Genomic DNA, 24,063 nt, shown 5'->3' with positions numbered 1-24,063 from the left:
CCATGAACACACTGCCAAGATAACAAAGGAGTGGCTCCAGGACCAGTCTATGAATGTCCTTCAGTGGCAAAGAGCCTGACTGAACATATGTGGAGAGATCTGAAAATGTTTGCTCACTGACGCTCCCCATCCAACCTAATGGAGCTTAAGAGGTTCTGCAAAGAAGAATGGGTGTGGCTCCTGTGCTCACAGCCAGAACTTTGTAGCTGAGATGATGGTGTTAAGTATGATATTTTGTGCTGAGATCATGCAGAGCCAAGAATAAAACAATAAATAAATTAGAATAAGTGAAAATACATTTGTACGATTGTACAAACAACAAGGTCATTTAAAACTTTGACGCGTTGTTTAATATTAGCAATGACCAAAATAACAGCATATTGATATGTGACAAAAATGAAGGAAAAGATGAGAAAAAGATGAGAACTTAGACTAAACTTCTTTGGAGTCATCACACTGAGAAAGGACGCTTCAGGGCCAGCATACATGGGCGAAATCATTAAGCATTCAGTAAATTAACAGATATTGTATTAAGGTTGTACCATACGGCATATGCAAAAAGATTGCAATAAACCTCCACTTCTTCTATTTGCACAGAGTTTTTCTGCTGTCTATAGTCTTGCCCTCTTCTTTCTCTCTGAACGTTTAGCTGGCAGCATGCCCGCTGACACTGAGTGTACATCGCATCGATTTTTACTCTACTGTCGAGGTAATCGTTTAAACAACAGAGCCTCCGCTCCACACAAAGGCCTTCAGTGATTTAATGATTTAAAGATTTTTCTTTCTGTGACCTCTGTGTCCAAGCGTGTTGGTCGATACCAATAAAATTTGCTTGTGCATGCGTGCTTGCATGCTTGCTTGCATGCTGTGGCCTTTGTATGCATGCACTCAAGTGTGCTACTTGCATGTCAGCGTAAATCTTTAGCCAGCAGAGTGTATGGTTCCACAGTAGCAGCTGTATAGCCCCGATATGAGGTTGTAAAGCATTCAAGGCTTCAAGGAAAAATTACAACTATATTTACAGGACATGTAATAATGGAGCTAGTATGAATAATGCAGCCTGAAAAGCTTTTATCCAAACAGTACTCCTGTCCTTCTACGATTCTGGTCATTCTTTTTTGATTATTCAAGAGACATTTCAGTTTTATAATAAAAATCACCACACAAACAGCGCCTGCACTATAATAATGCGCCTAAGATGGGTACAAAGAGACATAATCAAGGTCCAGGCAAATATATTTGCAATGGTGGTGGAAAAGAAAATATCTTAAGAGCAGTTATGCACCTGTTGGCATGACAACCACCAAAACACATGATCATCAACATGTCCTTGATCATTCGGCTTATGGTTACCCATTGTGTAGATTGCAGTAGGGACACAACAATTTGAACATAAGTTCAGGTCATCGGTCGATCACAAAGGAAAAGCTACACCCTCTCTAATCTACACCTACAGCCCTTTATGAATTACCAATTAACCTGACACGAATGGCTTTTGGAGGAAGCTGGAGTAATCTCTATTAACAGGCTACAAGTGCTCTGGGAGAATGTGCAAATCCCACATAGAAAGACCACAGCCGATGAGGGCCAATCAGAAGGCCGGAACCTTCTTGCTTTGGGGTCACAGTGCAACATGCTTAACAAAGCAAAGGTGCAGTCATCACTACTAATCTGATGTGAGAATCTCTTCAACTCATGCATCTGTGGGCTGGACAGCACCTTGGCATCCAAGCTAGCAAGCATTAGCTTATGATGCCACCCTTTCTTCCAAATACTGGAAAAAAATAAATAAATAAACAATCTAAATTGCAGGTTTTAAATTCTCTACAGCAGGCACATTGTACTGGCAGTAAAACAGAGACATAAAAATGGCAGAATAGAGGAAAAAGAGACCGGTCAAACAGCAATAACAATAGTTGTAGTTGCGATTACAGATTGAAAAGAGTCTCAAAAGGAGAGAGAATGATAGATGGACAGCACTGGGGACTGTGTCTCCAGTGCTTATCTTAAAGTTGCTCTCCAGCCTTCACTCTGAAGCACTGCTGCTAATAGATTCACACCATGGGTGGCATACAGGGCAGTGAAGTAGCTTTGCAGAGCAGCGTGCGCCACATGACTACATTTATCTCAGTTAAAGCTTGAATAGATGATCTTCAAACTTCTTGTATCACTTGTAATTCCATCCCAACAATAAATGGTTTTAACCAGTTATTAAATATGTAGCTTTAAACGGCTTGTTTGAAGAACCCATGGAAAACTCTTTTGCTTCACTAACAGAAGTACTGCTAGTATAAAAACAAATTCACCGTTCACTGCAACTACATTTTTAGACAACTAAATGTAAAATTCTCAAAATGCATACAGTGTTAATTGGAACATTATATTTAGTACAGAGCTGTTTAAGTCCTATATTTGTACACACTGTTGCATAGACTGCAGTTATAATAACTTACGTGCTTTAACGTGTCACTATGGCAGTTAAATAGCATCTTGACGATTTGGTCTGGCTTATGCCGATAAAGTCCCTCATTAAAAAAGGCCAACTTTAGAGTAGAAATACATAAGTCTACAGCCTGTTACAAAAACATTTCTCATTTTAACTACATAATGTTCTTATTTATGACAAATATGGGGTAGTGGTGGTCGTGGAGGGACCACAGGTAACTTGAGTTGTGTGAATCAAGCTTGGTTAGCAATCCCATTATATCAGCTGATAGCAGATGAAGGTAATGACAGCCTACATCAGTTGATAGTCCAGCTGCTATAAGCCACTTTACAACTCCTCCTTAAACAGTGTAATGGCAAGCAGGTGTTCCACACACATATGAAAGGTGTGGAAAATACAAATGACTGCAAATAGAAATAAATCCTCTTTTCGCTATATTGCTCCTCAATGAAATGCAAATGTGACAAGTAAAAATTGCTCTCATTTACACAAACAGATGTGCACTGTTTAGGAGAACCTGTGGGGTGATCGTGGCTCAAGAGTTGGCAGTTCGCCTTGTAATCGGAAGGTTGCCGGTTCGAGCCCCGGCTCGGACAGTCTCGGTCGTTGTGTCCTTGGGCAGGACACTTCACCTACCGCCTACTGGTGTTGGCCAGAAGGGCCGACGGCGCGATATGGCAGCCTCGCTTCTGTCAGTCTGCCCCAGTGGCTACAACTGTAGCTTGCCTCCACCTGTGTGTGAATGGGTGGATGACTGGGTGTGTAAAGTGCTTTGGGGTCCCTAGGGGACTGTACAAATACAGGCCATTTACCATTTGCACCTTGCTTACCAGGGTAGCTACTATTAGCTGACATTGCTTGCTAATGATGGCACAACTCCCAGGGAGATTTCTTGCTCCCACAACAGCCAAATACTACAAATCCTGCAGGTAAGAGCGAAGCATACAGTGCCCCATGAACCTTATACAATACATAGTACAAATAAAAACAAGGGAGTGTGGGTGTCTGCACCTCGATTATTGTAATTAGAACTAATGAACACTAATGAACCCAAATTACCTTTGCGTGGGTGCCTATTTCTCAGATTGTCGTGGCTCACTGTGCTGAGCAGGTGTGCTCTCTTTGAAGGGATTAGGGCTCGCAGTATATTCGTGACACACACATATACACACACTCCAACTGTCCACTAGCATCCTACTGTGTCTGCATCTGCTCTGAAGCATTAAAGCTGGTTTTTTGTTTTTGTCTTTTTGAACTGATGCTGATAACTACAAAAACACTCAAACACTCAGAAACAACGACGCTCCATTTAGAGGAGGCTGGATGCGTTATACAAGTAACACCGCACATGACAAATTGCTCTGTATAATCTGGAGTAAAATCATGTCAGGATAATGAGGATTTATCTTCTGATGTGAAACGATAACAGTGCTACGGCTTCATAAAGTTAAATTAAGCAAGAAATAATTCAACAAATCAGGCCAGTCATGCCTGATGCTTCAGCGTATAGCTTAATACTGTTTGTATTTCTCCTCTTATAGTTCAATCTCCAGTTCTAATTTTTAAAGTTTTCTGGTGGCTCTTCCCTGTTTCTCTGGCTTTGATAGCAACATAACATAACATAACATAACAACATAACATAACAACAACCCGGCAGACCGATCTGAGTTGCGCCCATGGCTCTCTGCACAACTGGGAAGTGAAACAAGACCCACGAGCATTTCATGTAGCTGTGGGCCTTTCTGAAGAAGACAGCACAAACTGATAACAAAACAGACTTTCTAATGTACCTACTGCTGACTCTATGATAAAGAGGCACACAAATAATGTCACTTTTCACTCATTAAAAATAAATTACGTACCTTCTTGTAGCTTCTGAGAGGATAATGTCATAGTTAGCTATAATATGTAATTTTGCTGTGGGAAACATTATTTGTGTCTGCTCTGGTACAGACACAGAAAACATCTCATTTTCAGTCTTGTCCTTATACTTGATCATTTCATTGGATTTTTGTCTGTTAAGTCTCTTAAAACTAAACTATGGACTGTTCAAGCATAAAAAAGGTATCTAATTCAAGGTATGACTCAGTGTTGTATCTATATATAGCAGACAACTTAGCAAGTCCTTAAGAAATAGCAAACAAATTGAGTAAAGACCACACACAGGACCTGAGAGATGTATTTTTCAGTTCATCCACTGTTCGCCAAGGCCAAAGCCTTCAGTAATAGTAATAAATCACACAGCAATAGTACATTCATGTAGTTGTAAAAAACATGACAATATATTAAGTAATCCAAAGTATTCAGAATACGTTACTCTCATTGAGTAGCTTAACGGAATACGTTACAAAATACATTTAGCACCATGTATTCTGTAATCTGTAGTGGAATACATTTTAAACGTAACCTTTCCAACACTGACCTCCTCAGAGCCTAGACTTCAATACTTTGTAACAGGCTGCAAGAAGAACAGAACAAAAGTCAGCAAACATCCAAACAAAAGCTTTGAATCTCAATCAAGCAGACTGGAGAACTATTCCTGAAGACTGCTTCGAGAAATTACAAGAAAGTTTGCCTAAGAGAGTCCAGAAGAATAAAGGCGATCATTCCAAATATTTTCTTTCAAGTGCATTAGAATCAAGAATTTTGCAGAATACTGTATAACCAAACAACTCAACAGATTTTCAAGTTCTAAACGTTAAAAGAGAGAAATCTATTAAATAAAATGAATAATATTGACAAAAAGATATAAGGAAAACAATGCAATATTACAGATTAAATTAATTTAACTCCATTGGTTTAAGTGTAAAATTACAGCTAGATGTTTACCTCGATGACAATCTGGCTTTAATTTGAAGAACAAGGATCTAAGTGAGGATAATGTTCACAAACACATGCTGGGGCAAATTAATCATGACAGGAACAAATTAAATTTCTGAGGACTCCAAAAAGAGAAAAAAAAAAGAAAGAGATACAATTGTGGATGTTCATCAGGTTTGAGCTGTACCGACCAACACACTGTGAACACATGAAGGAAACCATCTCCAGACTCCTAACAGAGTGACGAATAGTCTGAGGGATCACAAAAAAACATGGACTACAGCAAAGCAGCTAAGCTCCTCTCTCCTAATGGCTAATGTGAATATTTAGTGAATTTAACAATCATGCTGTGTATGTGTGGGGTGGTGCAAGGAGCTGCCCTTCACATGAACAAGCCTGCAGGCTGTTGGAGCAATGTTTTGTGTGTATGCTGCACTCAGCTCTCTGACTGACAGTAAACTCGTGGCACTCAAGTAGAAAGAAAAGAAAGGGTTAGTGCCTTGGGTATTCATTATGATTTTCCTATTGAGCCTTCTCCCCCTTTATTTACCATAAAGTCTCACTGAGATAAAAATATATATATATATTTTTTTTTTTCAAGAGAGACCTGACCAAGGTATCACTCATATAAACTTGCATTTTAAAAGAAGACATATACGGCATGATGAAAATATATCCACAGCAAAAATTAACACAGAGACCACTAAAGAGAAAAAACATCCACTAGCTCCCTTCACCAAATTCTGTGAGCCCCTTAAATTCCTCACTGGATGTGCAGACCTGTGAAACACTAAACAAACGAGAAAAACCTTTAGCAGCAACAACTTGGAGTGATACTTTCTTTATAACTTCATCAGCTTTGCACATCGTTTGGGAGACATTTTGGTGCACTCTTCTTTACAGCATAACTTTGGTTCACTGATGTTTGGGGTTATTTGTTTATGAGCAGCTCTCTGAAGGTTTCAACCACAGTATTTCAATCAATGTAAGATCTTTGGCCAGGCAATTGAAACACCTTTAATCTTTTCTTTTTAAGCCCTTTTGTTGTAGATTTGCTGTAGATTGTGTTGTTGCGTACAATAAATAAAACATACATGGTCAACTTAATGACAGCAATGTACCCAGGCAGGTGCTGTGGTTGCAAAAAAAAAAGCCCAAATCATCATCCCTCCACCGCCATGCTTGATAGTTGATATGAGGTGTTTGTATCGATATGCTGTGATTGGTTTACAGCAAACGTGTACGCATTATGATCAAACATCACTTTGGTCTCATATTCTTAAACGACATTGTTCGAGAAGTCTTGTGGTTTGTTCAGATGCATCTTTGCAAGTCTAACCCATGATGTCATTTTCTTTTCAGAGAGAAGAGCCTGTGTGGTTTTTTCCCATATTACTAACATGCCAATTTGTTTGTTGTGATTTATTATCAGCCAGACTCATATTTGCTTTAAATGACAAATTTATTTAAGACGGAGTGATTTATCTAAGTCTGGGATGGTATGTGTTAACGGCCGCTCATAGATCCTACCTGCCGGATCTTCTTTTCATTGATATCGCTGTTATGACTGACGAAGCCGAGCTGGTGAGTTTCTGTGTTAACCAAGTAACGTGTTAAAGCTATAAATATGACTATTACTAAACTGTACTGTCATTAATAGTGTTGCTTTGTTAATGTTGTATGGTTGTTTTATTTTGTGTCTTTCAGTTGATTACCTGGCATCTGTAAAGGCACGGTTACTGTACTGGTGTTAGTTTATGGTTGTGGAATAAACTTATAAAAGGCAGCAATCAGATGTCCGAGCCTGAGTACGACACAGTTTCATCAGTTAAAACACACCCTTACGGTGGGAGTTTGCTAAATTAAAGGTAGTTAACTTAGTAAAAACCGTACAGAGCCTTTCCCCTGGGAACCTTTTTTAAAAAGCCATACTCGTCTTTTTGTCTTTTTACTGTCATGAACTGTAACATTGAACATTTTTATGCTAACTCAGGCCTGTATAGCCTGTGAATCTTATCCTAATCTAGTGCTCAGAACATTAAATTCTGTATCGTTCATGGACAATCGACAAGATTTCTGTTGGAAGAATCTTTGACATTTTGACATTTGACAGTCCAAACCTTTGTTCTTCTTCAACAGAGCGTCTTGTGAACTTTGCATAGATACAACACCCACTTCCCCTTGAGATTCATTTCACAGATAAATGGTACAATGGGGCCTAGATGTCAGGACATCTCCTGTACCAGAGATGTCCTGACATTTTCCTTTAGAATTTACTGGTATCATTTGGAGTTAATTCGTCTATTACTGATAACACAGGAACATTACTTCCAAACCAATTTTTCTGCTGCATTTAGAGCTCCCACTTGTTACTGTAATCTAATCATCAATTGATTCTAGAGGCTGATAAACCTCAAAAGAACAGGCTGACCGCTTTCCTAACAGTACGTGTCAGGGTGACATCAGGGTGATGTAGCCCCAAAATTTAGCTCGAAAACCTGATGCAGCAAATAGAAGCTGATGGCTGAGACCAGTAACAACCAGCTGGCTAAAAGTGAATGTGACAGACGAGACAGGGGACCCCTGAAAGTTAGGGTTATCCATGGTTGGTTTGGGCATTTGTTGTTAGTATCCAAGGTTTCATATCCCCAACCGAGAGCTATTTAAATGCAGGCATAATGACGGTGAGCGGCTGTTTGGACAGAAGCTAAGCTCTGTGTCTCTTTCTCTCTAGGGACTCCTCTTCCTTCCGCTGCTAATGAAGCCATTTGCACACCTACACAGACACACACCTGTATGAGTGCGAGTGCATGCTGAGGTCACACCGGTAGCCCCGCACATCCATCCACACACACACACACACACACACACACACACACACACACACACACACACACACACACACACACACACACACACACACACACATCAGGTGTAAGTGGATCAGACCTGCCAGATGGCTGTGGAACCATTCCTCTGCCTGATGTGAAAGACACTCGCTTTTTTAAATGGCCATCTCCTGCTTTTAACTCTACCCCGTGTTAATCAAAGGAAAATCATGCACCTACAAGGCACGGTGGGGAGTGGCACCAAATGGGGCAAGAAATGGCTGGAAAATCACAGTGGGAACTGAGTTTGGGTGACAGACAGGCTGCCACTTCAAAGGGAGAGATAAAGGTTTTGTAATCTGCACCCCTATGCTCTTCAACTTTGTCCCCTCCCTTCATTTGGTGTTACATTGGTCATCCTCAGCTCTCCTATCATCATCACCGTCGCCTTCATCTGATCCCCGGTCTGAGCATGAGCAAGTATCGGAGATTTTATGGCGTAACTTTGAAGACGGCTTTGAAAACTAATGTAATCAAATGCAATTTTTTTACCAGACACAAATGATATCTTTGTGCTTTTCTGCTTTGTTTACATGAAAAGAAACAATTTAGAAGTAGACAGGAGCTGATGTTCAGAGATACAGCCGACTGCCAGTACGTGGGAGGAAAGTCAATGAATAATGAAACGACCTCCTAAGTCTCAGTAACATATAATAAAGCTATTTATCATGTCTCGTACCCGCCGGCTGGTCACGAAGGCAGCATGTCATTAAAAATGAGCAGATGTCCCTACCTCAGGAGGAGCTTACGTTTGCAAGGCAGAGATAATCCAGCTAGGCATCCTGTGGAATTCTGTTTTTATGTGTGAGAGCACATGCTTACACATACATCTGAGTGCTAGACCAACCCAAATGTAACACAGGGTGCCAAATATAAGGCCTGGGGGGGCAGAATTAGGACAACCAAAGAGTCCAGTCCGGCCCACTTGATGCTTTGAAAAATGTGAAAGAAGGCATCAATTTTTGGACCTTTAACTGTGTTTTACAACCTTTCTTAATGTTTTAGACATTGCCCACAGTCAATCACACCAATTTTACTAATTGATAAATAAGCAATTAAACAGAAATCTTTGCATTGTTGCACTTACTGTAGAAATATCTAGAAATATACATAGAAATAAAAAAAGAAATGAAAAAAGAAAAAAGAAACAACCTTTCCTCCAAAAAAACGAGGACATTTTTCATGAATTACCAAAAACTTTCTATTTTTGGGAGTCTGGGCAACGAGCTAACAGAATGATTTCTTTAATTTTACACATTTATTTCTTACAATTTAAGCCAGATATTAATTATGCTGACAGACTTCTTCCAGCAGCATTACTTTATCGTGTAGAAAAAACTGAGACCTACTGCTGAAACTATACGTCTTTTTCTTTTATCCAGACAGCTCTCATTAAATGTGTAGTTAAAATTTGTTACACTAACATAAAGGGGAGTTTCACTGGTCTGGCCCACTTGAGCTCAAAGTGGGCTATATGTGACCCACATTGTTAATAACTTAGCTCTAACATCTCCATTTCTCCAAGCTCCTTGCAGATGTTTGGCCGTCACTCTTGGAGTAAAAGTCCCTCTGACTGCTCTGACTCCTGGTGAAGAGCTTCCCTCCACCTGAGGGTTAGGGTAATTTGACAGCAAGCCTAGCCACTGTATCATCCATATATCCATCCCTCCATTCTCTTCCACTTATCCTTGTCATTGCCTCATGGGGGGGGGGCTATCCCAGGTACAATAGGGCGAGAGACATTGCCCATATCATCCTTGCTTGTGAATGAGATGATACACAAACCACTTTGCGTAGCATAAATGAAACAACATTCTTTCAGAACCTGAATAGAAATGAGGTGCAACTGACAAGCAGGCGAGTTTGATCTTACCCTGATGTTATCGAAGGATGCTTTGTTGGTGACGTCGTACAGAAGCAGCAGAGCTGAGGAGAGAAAATAAAAACGTCACATTTGAAATTGGATCGAACTTCATGTCACAAAATTACAAGTGATCAGATTATTTAGCGTGTTTGGTGGCAACAAACAGTTCACGACATCCAGAAAGTATTTTCTTACACCTCTTTCCCACCACTGTGGCGCCAATTCATTGACACTTTCATGATCTAACTCACACTTTGAGAACTCAGCATGATGCAGGCCTTGTTTTTCATGGACATAAATGCAGTTTCTAGATTAAGTGCTGCCACAGTGCGGGTGAAAAAGAGGTGATCGGGACAGTTTACTGGCAGTGGTGCCAATTTTTGTCTGCTGATTCAGAATCAGACTGATTCACCACAATAATCAATACAGACACTGTAATCACCATTAGTGCTGCTTGGAGTGATCACTGAGCATTTTCATATTAACTGTGGCTCACAGTGATGAGGTATTTCATGATCAACAAGAGCACTCAGTGTTAGGGTGCCTGGGTCGTCAGCCCCGTGTTGTGTTTTTGGTTCTTTGATTTTGTTTATTTCATTATATTCTAGCTTTGTCTTATGGGTTATAGGATTATTCTTAGTTTAGGTTCTCTGTGTGGGTTTTGTTTGAGTTTTAGTGTTCTGGTTTTCTGTCTGTGATCCATAGTTGCTGTCTCCCCTGTCTGCTGTATCCCTGTGTCAAGTCTGCGTCTCTGTGTTATGTTTCCTGTTTTACTTTGAAAGTCTGTGTCTCATGTTATTGTATCAGTTTTTGCTTCCTTTGTCTCTTTAGCACTGATTTGTCCCAGCTGTGTTTCCCTCCTGTTTCCCATTCCCCGATTGCTCCCTCTGTGTATTTAAGTTTCTCTGTGTCACTGTCGCGATCTACCCTCATTCATGCTGTGTGTTCTGTCTGCCTGACTGCCCAAGTTTATTCTTTGTATTTCGGAAGGTTGTTATTTTGAGTTTAGCATTAAAGCTGTTTTTGGAGTTCACGTTTTATCTGTACTTTGGATCTTCCATTTTACCATTTCTGCCTGCACACAGCCTAAACATGACACTCAGAACTCCCTCTGAAGGGCAAGGGTTACACTACAATTCAGAGGTTTTTATGAAGTTTTTATAAAACATGCTGACTTATACTTTTTTTATAGATCATTTATGCTGATGTCAGAAAATTGTGTATTTTATCATCGTTGCCTATGTGATTGGAGCAGAATCGGCTTCTATGAGACATTAAATCTTGAAAACTTATATAGTCATGCATCTATTTGATGGCAATGATGACGAGGTTTCACCGACACGCAGCTGTTTTTTTGTTTTTTTAATATATCCTCTTCTAAATGTCAAGGCAGACTACAGATTACAGATGGCTGTACAGAAAATGAGCATTGCTTTAGCCATGCATGCTTTCCAGAACTTTGCAAAGTCTTTTACTCACAAAAGGTCAACGTAGATGCATGTGGGAAATTTTGCACCATAATTACATAGGAGAATACACCATAAATATTATACATCTCATATCCCCCAACAAATTGAACCTAACTGTATTACAAGACACGTGAACTTGTGGTGTTCAGTGAAGTATTTTTCCATCTAACTAAAAAGTGATTTTTCTGGTATTTTAATGCTCCATAAAACTCTCTGGATTTCGCTGGATGAAAAACGTAAAATAAAATGCCCCCCACTGTTACGTGAGCAAAGTGCTGATCTCTTTCATTTACCACGGTATTAGCATTATATCTGACAACATAATTGCGCGCGTGAATTCTAATTACCTCCAACTGCATTGTTCGGCTGTGGAGCATAATATCACCTCAGGTGTTACTGGAGGGTGTGCATTATAAAGCTCGAGACAGAAAGAAAAACTCATTACACCTGCGAGGGCAATTCTAACTCATTTTCACAGCTTGAACAACCTTCTCTTTTAAGAATTAGTGTAAGCTATTTACCTCCCCAGCACCTCCTCTCCTCCTACTGCATGTAATCCCTCCAGCCATCTTCTCCACTACTTACATCTCACTCCATCCTCATTCTGCCACTTTATTCCATGCACACCTTAAAGTATGTCTCCTGTTTACTCTCCTTACTCATCCCCCGATCCCGGCACGCCAGAGTCAAGGCTGCATTTTTGCCTATTTTGGATTAAATCCTTTGTTTGTTCATTTCAGCCAGACAAGTGCGTGAAGGGTGTTTAATGAGTTGTAATCACCGTCAGCTCCAGCCAAACTGAAAAAGCACAGTGAGGGGGAGAGGGAAGCATGAAGAAAAAAGATAGGAAGGACAGAGCGAGAGAGCGAGAGATGATCTGCCACCACAAGTTAATTTCCTCTCCCGTTGCTCCTGTTGTTTATAAGATACTAGAAGAAGACGAGAGTAAACCACAAGGAGTTGCTTTCCTTCACCCTCCCTAATCCAATTACATCTTGCCAAAAGCAAGACAGATGAAGTTGGAGAACTTTCTCACAGAAGCTGAGAAGCAGAGTTTAGTTATCACAGGTTGCAAAATAATAGGCAGAAGAATGAACTCTGCAAAAAAAAAAAAAGAGAAATACTGCTGGTTTTAGGTGTTGGTGTATGATTATGGCATATTAATGTGTGCAAAACGTTTGAAAGTGTGCCTCAGTCTCTATGTGGGTACTCAGATTTATCTGCAATCACAGAGTGAATCACAGATTCAAATGCTCAAGTGTACTGAGGTTTGCACAGGGTCAAAAACGCAAGTACAATTTGCACATGTGTGACAGAATATGCAAATATAATCAGTCAGAAAAATGATTGTGAATAGCCTCAGTGCCCTCAGGCAGCCCTTCCGTCGGCTGTCTTTGGGTCTGACAATGCATAAGCAGTGGATTACACCAGCGGTCCCCAACCTTTTTTTTTTTTTCACGGACCGGCCTTTAAGGTGTCGCGGATAAATACAACAAAATAAAACTAGTATCGCTACTGAAAAATAGAAGAGTTATTCATAACACAGGTGGAAAGACCCAGGAAAACCGAGTAAATGATAAAAACGATAACAAAATAACGCTGAAAAACCACACATTTCACACCTGAGCCTCAACTCTCGCGGCCCGGTACCAAACGACTCACGGACCGGTACCGGTCCGAGGCCCGGGAGTTGGGGACCGCTGGATTACACTATTCACTATAGCTGCAAGTCAGGATTGCTAACGTACAACTACTGGTACAAGTAAGAAGATGTTGTGGGGTGGTATAGATTAGGGTAAAGCGTTGCCTGTTTCTCTTTGAGAAAATAATCAGTTTTAAAGTTAGTGTGTAAAATATTGGCCACTACATGACAATAGATTACAGTCAACTGAGTTCTGCTTTCTTACCCCTCCCAGTTCAAGAGCATATGTTGGCTGCTGTAAGACAAAATATTTAAGTCAGTCAAGGAAGATCAAAACCATCAAATGTACCCATAATTGCTGTTGTGTTTCTGCTACTGTCTGGACAGCAGTTTTTCCCTATGTGTCGAAGTCCACTGTTGACTGTTTACCTCAGTTGTCAATGCTGTGTGAGAAGTGTCCACATCTCTTTGCTCTGAAAGAAGACGTAAAATTGCTCTCCCCCTGTTTAAATGTGTAGCATACATTTATTTTCTATCTCCATTTCAACTACTTTTTCTTGTAATGGTGTAAATGTGCATGTTTTTCATGGTTTAGAAAAGTACATTAGCGACTGTCATTTATAACCTCTCACCGATCTATGTGTGTGTCCAGTAGTTAAAGTACATGAAACGTCTTTTGAGCTCTCTGATGTGTGGCACTAAAATGTGAGAAAAAAAGCCCTCATGTTCAGACTTTGTACTGAAAGCAGAAAAAGGCATTTTGTCACAAATGAGGGAGTTTGAGACTTCCCCTTAATTGCTGTGACATTTGTTTGGGCAGAAAGCTGAAGGTAAAAGTGTGTTTTATATGCAGGCAACACACCATGGCATCACTCATTCCACAGCTCAGTGAAAACAAGGATCCTCACTCATATCATATCAGTTTCAGACAGCCAATCCACCAAGACACCTTTCATCTTTGGATATGACCCCAGCACAAACTACTATCAGTATTACACACAACATGAATGACTTTGTGAGCCACTACCACCTTGACAATCCAAGTGCGTGCATGAAAGTTTGAGCATGAAGAGATGGATAGTGAAGTGATCCATAAAGAGTACTGCCATCCATCATCTCTCAGATGATCATCTGTGCCTGCTCTCCTTCCTTTGAATATACAGATCGTATGCATATAAATGCAAATAGGAGCAGGTCAGAAATGTGCTGTTGAGCATCGTGACTGCTGAATGTTAAATTTGCAAAATACACCTTAATATCTTACTTTACCTGAAACTGTAACATTTTATAATCATGATTATTTAATTAAACTTTGGTCTTTTTTTACAGTTAAACAATGAGATTATAATAAAGGATAATTAACATGTGCATGTGACATTTTTTTTTAGCTAAGCTATAATACATATCATATTATTATGATATTGTCTTTTTTCGTGTGTTTTTCCCACTAACATCTTCGGTATGATCAGACGTAACCAAACTTGCCCATTCTTGGCCCTTGAAAGCGTATGATATCATCATGCTGTCAAGCAACTACATACGAATGTGCTAAAATGACCCTTTTATGCACCTATAGTAACCACCACAGTAATTTAGCCAATTTTAAACATACCGTATTTTCCGCATTATAAGGCGCACTTAAAATCCTTTAATTTTCTCAAATATTGACAGTGCGCTTTATAATCCGGTGCACCTTATGTATGAATTCTGGTTGTGCTTACTGACTTCGAACCGATTTTATGTAGTACACGGCGCTCAAAAATCTGTCAAAAAATGCTTTAGTACGACTTTGGTAAGCTACAAAGCCGCACCGTTTGATGGATTGTCGGAGCATTACGGCTACCATAGTCAGGAGCCTCGCGGAGTAATCTGGGTCCAAAACTCCGTCTGCTTCAGGTCCCAAAGTCAAACGAACAGTGCGGGATCACTGACAGTTAAAAACTGTCTAAACTCTTTCATCTTTAATAAAATGATCAGCGCTGATGCTTTACCAGTTATAACAATTAGGTTTAACATCCAGGCATCCATGAAAACAGAATTTATTAAATTTAACGGAAGTTAGCAGGAAGTTAGCTCGCTAGTTTCCACTTAAACATGACATAGCATGTTCTGACTGAGAGATTTGTGGAAAAATTCAAATGTACAGCTCTGCTATCACTTCCGACATAAATGAAGACAGAAAACTAAACAGCAGTGACGTTTGTAGGGTTACTGACGTTGGGCTAGCTGGTATATAATGTGTGATCGCTAACATAAACATAGTGAAACTTGAGGATGAACAATAACTTTTTCCACTCAATAAAAGTTAACGTGAGGGTTCCTGATGGTTAGGGACAAATGCAATCGCATGGCAGGATGCTGTAAACGGACCAAACTTCAGTCAGGAGAACAACTGAGATAATCCATCCACAATACCAGGTTAGTCATTAATATACTGCAACAACACGGGAATAGAGCAGCTGGGAGAGAATACAGCATTAATGAATCAATGGTACAGAAGTGGAGGAAGCAAGAAGAATGAGTTGATTAAAGTTTGACTTATCTGACTGTTCTGTTTCGCTTAATGCACCTTATAATCCGGTGCGCCTTATGGTCTAAAATATACGGTAGTCATTTTTGAGCACTTCATACTGTGATGTTTGCAGCATGTTTGTGAGGTATTGAGCAAAACATAACGCAAGTAAATATTCAACCATAATGAAAGTTAAATTATGAATAACTAACGAGCTATTCCCTTATTCACGAGGGTTCACACGAGCAGGTTATTCCATGTTTTGATTCGTTAGATTTGTGCACCAGATGCCCTTCCTGAAGAAACCCCAAAGACTGAAATGGACATATTTAACTGATTATTTCAGTTCCTGTCCATACTTCTGAGAACAGGATAACACAGCACCACAACAAATGACATTAAATTGGCTTCACTATGTGCTTTACTGCCTTTTTACTGTTATGGTTTATATTTGCAATGAAAAAAACACATAGTACACCAAATTATCTGCTGTGCCTATATGCTCGGTTATCCAGTAAAAGGCCCATTAATGTGAAATTATTCTGAAAGGTCAAAAACACTAGACTGATGTGGAAGGAGGTGGTAAAGAGCTCTACACCTGTATATTAAATTAAAGGTAACTGATTAATCATCAGACTGTCTGTTTTCAAAAACACTAGGAATTCATACACAGCTTCTTTTTTTTTATAGTAGACTTCTAAAACGCATAACAGACAGCTGGTGTTTAGAGTACAGTTGAATCAATAATATCTACAAACAGCATTAAAATGCTGATCCATATGTTTATGTACCCAGTGAAAAAGCGCTCACTTTCCATGCTGTATTAAAATACTTATATTGTTTATTGTTGGTTTTAATTCATTTATTTAAACAGTTAAGTTTAACATGTCTGATCAGGAAAAAAAAACCCTGTGAATGATTTACTTCAAGCGGCCCACGCTCAGTGTTCTGTGGTGAGGATGTTCTCAGCAGGTATCACGAATGGCGGCAACCAGTCAGCTGACAGTTAATGAAAACATCAGAGCACTTGTGCAGATCAGCGCTATCTTGACACATCGACCAGACATGTGAAGAGTAACCCCCTACATTCTTCCCTAAAATATTGTGCATTTGGTGACACAGAAACAGTATTATTTCAAAACTCTACTCATAGCTCAGGGCACTTTTCTCTGTCATTACCACAGTTAGAAATGTATTCTGGGATACCTGATTGCCCGGACACTGTCGACACTGTGTCAGTCTACTATCTGGGATTGATCTGTCTTGGCTTGCTGTTTGCAGTAAAAAACTGTCTGGGCAGTGACAGTTTTACAGTTACTTTTGCTGTTGTTAAATACTGTTAAGCTATTGCTTAGCTTTTTGCAGGGAAAAAACTGCCTTGGCTTTTAAGTTGTGCTGTGTCACTGAATAGTATGCTGTGTCAGTTCAATTGTGTTTATATAGTGCCAAATCACAACAACAGTTTTCTCAAGGTGGTGTATAGTTTATGGTCAAGACTCTATAATAATAGAGACGAAACCCCAACAATAAAAACATTCCCTGTGACCAAGCCCTTAGCAACAGAGGGAATGATAAACTCCCCTTTAACAGGAAGAAACCTTTCTAGAACCAGGCTCAGAGAGGGGTGGCCATCTGCATCAATACTATTGAACTATGACGTTGTTTTGTCCAAAATATCGTTATCGCAAAATCGCAAGATTTTTTGAGGCTATATCGCCCACTTCTACTAATAAATATCCCTACATTTAATGTATATGAGTACCTGAACAATACTCAAAAAAATCAAAAAGTGTGGAATGTAGTTCTGGTCGCCATCTTAGAAGACTACATACTGAAGCATGTTTATTTTTATATTTAGTGTACAAATCTGTGGATCTGGTAAACATACAGTATATACAGGCATGAGAATTACAACTCAAATCAGGCCTTAAAAGAAAAGTTTCAAAGGTGACTTTACAAATTGCACTAATTTATGTGCCATAACATTTTCATGAGCTTACAAAGTAGAGTCACAATCCATCGGAACCTCTACACCATGCAAAGGACCCCTGCTAATAAAAAGCCTTTGTCTATATGACATTTCTCACCGATGAGAAATATTTTCATTTCATCCCTTCAGGCAAGTTTTTGTCCTGCCATTGATGTTACTGTATGTCAAAATGAAAGGGAGAATGTGACATTGCTACACAGTCCCCTCCTTCCATGACTTTCACTATTCCTCCGACAGCTATAGCACCACTTACCATCTCTACCTCTTTGCCTGCCTAAGCACAGAATAGTCCTCATTCTATGGCATCCATTATAAAAAGAAGTGGCTCTATCACCATGAAGAGCGATTAATGATTCCTCTCTAGGAAGCACCCACAAATAGCTGACACCTGTCTTTTCAGGAGACTGTAAAAATATAAGCAGGTAGAGTAAGAAGTAATGACACTAGCTCAATAATGAATTCAGTGGAGAGTACAAGCAGATTTTGAGCTTCATCATAACTCTCTACAAACCCCCCCAAAAAAGCCAAAAAAAAAATTTTTATGGTGACCTTGCATATAAATTATAATATTTAAAATACACAAGTAGATATAAGATATGTGCTTATGAGAAAGAAATATATCGATTTTGATGATGAATTCCACAGCTTGCTGCTTTCCCAGAACAGAGCAATGTCATTAATGTTTTGCTTCCAATCACCCTTTCCTGCTTTTTCATGCAAACCCTTTTCATCCCCTTTCTTTGTTCCTGCCCATCTTTCTCACTCCATCTTTTCTTTTCTACCTTTCTCCTCATTGCCACAGATGTTGTCTTGATCAGCGTTCTCCCTGCTGCTGTCCCTCCTTCCGATCTTAGTTGGGTTATGTGTCGCCCCCACAAGCTGCTGCAGCAGACTGAGGTCTATGGTTGCTCATTAGTGACAAGAATAGTGGCCCAGTAAGATGGAATAGAAGGAATAAAAAATGAATGCGGGCAAGACCGGATGAGGCCGAGCAGAGCAGCAACATTATTGGGTAATGAGACTGATTTAATCTGAAATAGATGTAGCCTCTATAGGTTCTACAACTGTTCTTTGTCACTAATATTATCTTGCAGATGCTTGTAGCAAAGTTGATGACATTCTGATGAAGAGGCAGGTGAAACAAACAGCCAAACATTATCTATTGTTATTCTTCTTATTAATGCTTTCCGCATAGCAGTAAAATAGCACCTTTTGAGAAACTAGCTAATCAGTTTGGCTATGGAGTGTGGCTTTTTGGAAACAGGTACCTGTTAGTGTGAAGAAGAAAGTTTTCACAGGTCTGCATAAAAAACCACAGGGAGTGCAGAATTATTAGGCAAATGAGTATTTTGTCCACATCATCTTCTTCATGCATGTTGTTTTACTCCAAGCTGTATAGGCTCGAAAGCCTACTACCAATTAAGCATATTAGGTGATGTGCATCTCTGTAATGAGAAGGGGTGTGGTCTAATGACATCAACACCCTATATCAGGTGTGCATAATTATTAGGCAACGTCCTTTCCTTTGGCAAAATGGGTCAAAAGAAGGACTTGACAGGCTCAGAAAAGTCAAAAATAGTGAGATATCTTGCAGAGGGATGCAGCAGTCTCAAAATTGCAAAGCTTCTGAAGCGTGATCATCGAACAATCAAGCGTTTCATTCAAAATAGTCAACAGACCCTGTTGACTATTTTGAATGAAATGCTTGATTGCGACCCGCAAGAAGCGTGTGGAAAAACCAAGGCGCAAAATAACTGCCCATGAACTGAGAAAAGTCAAGCGTGCAGCTGCCAAGATGCCACTTGCCACCAGTTTGGCCATATTTCAGAGCTGCAACATCACTGGAGTGCCCAAAAGCACAAGGTGTGCAATACTCAGAGACATGGCCAAGGTAAGAAAGGCTGAAAGACGACCACCACTGAACAAGACACACAAGCTGAAACGTCAAGACTGGGCCAAGAAATATCTCAAGACTGATTTTTCTAAGGTTTTATGGACTGATGAAATGAGAGTGATTCTTGATGGGCCAGATGGATGGGCCCGTGGCTGGATTGGTAAAGGGCAGAGAGCTCCAGTCCGACTCAGACGCCAGCAAGGTGGAGGTGGAGTACTGGTTTGGGCTGGTATCATCAAAGATGAGCTTGTGGGGCCTTTTCGGGTTGAGGATGGAGTCAAGCTCAACTCCCAGTCCTACTGCCAGTTTCTGGAAGACACCTTCTTCAAGCAGTGGTACAGGAAGAAGTCTGCATCCTTCAAGAAAAACATGATTTTCATGCAGGACAATGCTCCATCACACGCGTCCAAGTACTCCACAGCGTGGCTGGCAAGAAAGGGTATAAAAGAAGAAAAACTAATGACATGGCCTCCTTGTTCACCTGATCTGAACCCCATTGAGAACCTGTGGTCCATCATCAAATGTGAGATTTACAAGGAGGGAAAACAGTACACCTCTCTGAACAGTGTCTGGGAGGCTGTGGTTGCTGCTGCACGCAATGTTGATGGTGAACAGATCAAAACACTGACAGAATCCATGGATGGCAGGCTTTTGAGTGTCCTTGCAAAGAAAGGTGGCTATATTGGTCGCTGATTTGTTTTTGTTTTGTTTTTGAATGTGGAGATGTTATATTGGTTTCACTGGTAAAAATCAATAATTGAAATGGGTATATATTTGTTTTTTGTTAAGTTGCCTAATAATTATGCACAGTAATAGTCACCTGCACACACAGATATCCCCCTAAAATAGATAAAACTAAAAACAAACTAAAAACTACTTCCAAAAACATTCAGCTTTGATATTAATGAGTTTTTTGGGTTCATTGAGAACATGGTTGTTGTTCAATAATAAAATTATTCCTCAAAAATACAAGTTGCCTAATAATTCTGCACTCCCTGTAGGTACTCCATGATTCTAATGTTAGAACCACATTTAGCAGCAGTAACTAATGTTTTTTATTCATCACCAGGAAAGAATACTGGCCAACTCTTCTTTACATAATTAGTTTGTACACATTCGTTTGTGCACAGCTCTTAGGATACCACCCCAATTGTCACAAACTCATATCACATCGACGCCTGGACTTTGACTAGACCATTGCAGCTCCAGATAGGAACTGGTACAAATTTAGCAATTCCGATTCCACCATCGATTAGATTCCTAATCGATTCTCATTGGCTCTGCTTGGGGAGTCACCACCATCGCTAAACAGCATACCAATGTCATTGCATTCATGCAAAAAAAGTAATGTATTGCACATACTACACAGAAGACTTTTCTTAACAGTAATGCATTATGTCACTTAAGTAATCAATTCTACTTGTTGCATTACTTTCACATATCTCCATAAAATAATCTGAAACACATTGTCTCATAATTACCATTTAAAAATATAAATCTGAGGCTACAATCCCACACACCAACACAAATCCCTAACTCGGACGTCGGCAACCTTTAACATCAAGAGTCATTTTACTTCCTTCAAGCAAAAAGAGAAAAAGACAGACGGGCTGATGTAATTGTGAGAGAACAGACTAATAATTATTGTATTCACAGAATTAAATAGGGCTACGGTTAACCCTAATTCTAACCAGTAACTCAGGAGCCACATGCAGCTATTTAGCAGCTGAAGAGCCAAATGCTCTGCGCTATGCTAATGAGGACACACATATGATTTTTCTCTTAGTATTTAGGTATGAACATAAAGCACAGCACACAGCACAGATATAAAAAACCAGCACAAAGAGACTTTAAAGCTATCCCCACAGTAGGGTTGCCAACTCCCTGAAAAATAAATAAGGGACACCTCGTGGCCAGGGCCGGGCAACCCAGTTGTCTTCACCCTTCCCAGTGTGGTAGCTCTTTTTTTGTGTGTGAAATTATTTTTTAACCATTTGACTTGAACTTGATTTAAGCAGATGCATATTCTTTGTGATATGACCATATGGGAAACAAATGATCATTTAGCCATTTATTTTTAGCTCACAATGACAACATTAACACAGTAAAACAGGTCTCTTTCTTAAACAGAAGCCTGTCATGCTTAACTTTTGAGAATATAAGTAAATCTTTCTTTAAAAGAACTCTGTCCTACTTAACTTAAAATTATATAAATTAATAGAAAACAATAGAACAAAATCATTCTTGTAACAGTGCACATTTAGTGCATTTAGTACAGTTGGCTTCAGTTGAGGTATTATTTCAGCTTTTCTAAAGCTAATCAGCTGCTCCTGTTTGTAAACCCACTTGTTCCCATGATTACGCATCATAACTCATCATCATTATTCATCTATGTATTACTTTTATGTATTAGTGATCTATTTGTTGTAATCATCTATCCTTGCAGTTGTTTATTACACAAAATAAATTATATTATCACACTTCTGGCCACATAGCCCTGATATTCACCGCACATGCCCATATTAACCTTAACCAGAGGGTTTAAAAAAAACAAACCAGTGTTTACATACCATATCTGCTTCTGCCGTGGCCTGGCGGACAAAAAATTGGTAAAGGGTTCCCCGAGCTTTCATGCCCCTCGTGTTCTTCATGTGCCCACCAATAGAAGCATGCCTATGGAAAAAGTGCGCCGGCACACAGTGCAGTGCGCTTTATAGGTGTTATCGTGCACTTTTCCAGCCAGGTGTTTTCCTTTTCCCATTCCTCCCTGTACTTTTGCAGCCTTTTTTTTTCTTTCTCTGAGTGAACAAACATTGCTGCTCTAATGCTGGGCTCACACTGTGCGATTTTTGGCCCATTTTGAGACGATTTTTGAGTCGTGCGACCGATTTGGTGATCAGCCCGATTTTGGCCTTCATCGTGCGTCGTGTAGTATACGTGGGGTAACGAGAAGCGATTAACACCTCACGACCAGCTCCCGATCATCAATCGCTCGTGAGGGTGTCACCGCAGCTGCTCACGCGCAAACACGTAAACGTCGGTGAAAAAGACGTTGCAGCACAGCTGTGCAGCGTGTGATCTGGACACAAGCGATGGAGGCACAACTTGTAGAACTTTGGAAAGCTCATCCGAGCCTTTTCCATGTGGCATCACAAAATTATCACGACCACAACAACCGTGAAAATAGTTGGATTTACACTGCTGCTCAATCACAGCTGCCTGATCAGTGTTTTTCATTAGCAATTTAGCAAAGTTGATGTGGTGTGTCTGTGTGAGTGAAAGACAGAGAGAGCGAGCGACAGATTTTCTGTTATAACCTTCATTTTATGGAGGCACAGTGTGCCGTCCGAGACTTGCACCGCAGTGTCGGCGTTTGTTTCCCTGTTGGCCATGCTTGTTGTTGTGGTCATCGGTTGTCTTCCGGTATTTTCTCCGTAAGCGACCTTTCCTCAACCAATGAGATGAGCGGTAATCTGACTTGTCATACTCGAATTGTCATAAGTGTGCTGTCAGCTCATTGGTCACAAAGCAGGAGAGGGGCTGGGAATTATGTTTTCAAACAAAGCGTTAATTCCATTAAAAGTTATAGACTACTTTTGATTCTCACTGTATTACGGGACAAAGTGCGTCCCTTATTAGCTCAATACGGGACGTGTACTTTTGTTTCGAAATACGGGACGATTCCGTATTTTAAGGGACGGTTGGCAACCCTACCCCACAGTGATTCTACTTTAGAAACATGGACAGGCAGAAATGCAGATTGCGGCCTAACTGCTCAGTCATTTGTTATTGGTTGAAGTTCAGGATCTGCCTACTGGGTTGTAGTCAGCATTCACTTAGCTAACATCACTCTGGCTTCTTGGCTAGCGCTAGCATGCTATCTGTGCAGGTGCTTGCAAAGAGCCAAAGTTGTGTTAGCAGTATAATGCAGTTGTTTCTGTCCTGGATGGAGTTTGTACTCTACCATCACACTATAAAAATGTCCATAGCCAAGCTGCAGACTGCACCACTATTTACCTCCTCCGGCACATGAACAGAAATCAGCTGATTATACTGCTAGTGGAAGTGGTACTGATAAGCAGAATCATTAAGCTAGCAGACTAACAGTTCAAGGAATTGAACTACTGGGATTCAGGTCTCTAATTGCAGCACCTTCATTCTTTTCTTCTCAGTCATTCTGCTGTAGATTTGCTCCTGTGATCTAGTGACCCATCTACGCTTAGGATTGGGTTGTGTTATAGCCACGTGCTAAAAAAAAAAAAAAGGCTGATTTTCAAAAAAACCAAAAGATATTACACTTCAAAGGCAAATACATTTTGAGGTTACATTTTTTCTGTTCAAATATTTTCATTTCGTGGGTCATAAATAGAGAAATTTTACTTTAAAAGGGGTGAATATTAAACCCCGAACACAAAATGTCTTGCCAATGACCTAGTGGATATTAGGAGCTTAATTTTCTCCATGAGTACCAGTCATGATGTTGACAAGCAAGCCAGACATTGGTTTTTCCACCTCCTGCAGTATGTGCACATCACGCC

At 40.0% G+C, this 24,063-nt stretch overlaps 1 protein-coding gene across 2 annotated transcripts in view; it reads right to left on the bottom strand.

Moving 5' to 3' along the window:
* The window catches only part of rab26 (RAB26, member RAS oncogene family), a 110,790-nt gene that overhangs the window by 27,765 nt on the left and 58,962 nt on the right, over positions 1-24,063 (bottom strand). For both annotated transcript variants that reach the window (XM_085361212.1, XM_085361213.1), the window contains exon 5: positions 10,028-10,080. In XM_085361212.1, the coding sequence (XP_085217338.1) occupies positions 10,028-10,080 (53 nt within the window). The remainder of the gene's footprint in view (positions 1-10,027; positions 10,081-24,063) is intronic.

The sequence above is a fragment of the Diplotaxodon limnothrissa genome, linkage group LG8, assembly GCF_057381915.1.
Source record: "Diplotaxodon limnothrissa isolate DT_005_m linkage group LG8, D_limnothrissa_male_GT1.1, whole genome shotgun sequence".
In the NCBI taxonomy this organism is placed as follows: Eukaryota; Metazoa; Chordata; class Actinopteri; order Cichliformes; family Cichlidae; genus Diplotaxodon; species Diplotaxodon limnothrissa.
The sequence above is the reverse complement of the archived record's forward strand: the minus strand, read 5'-3'. Positions and strand labels throughout refer to the sequence as shown.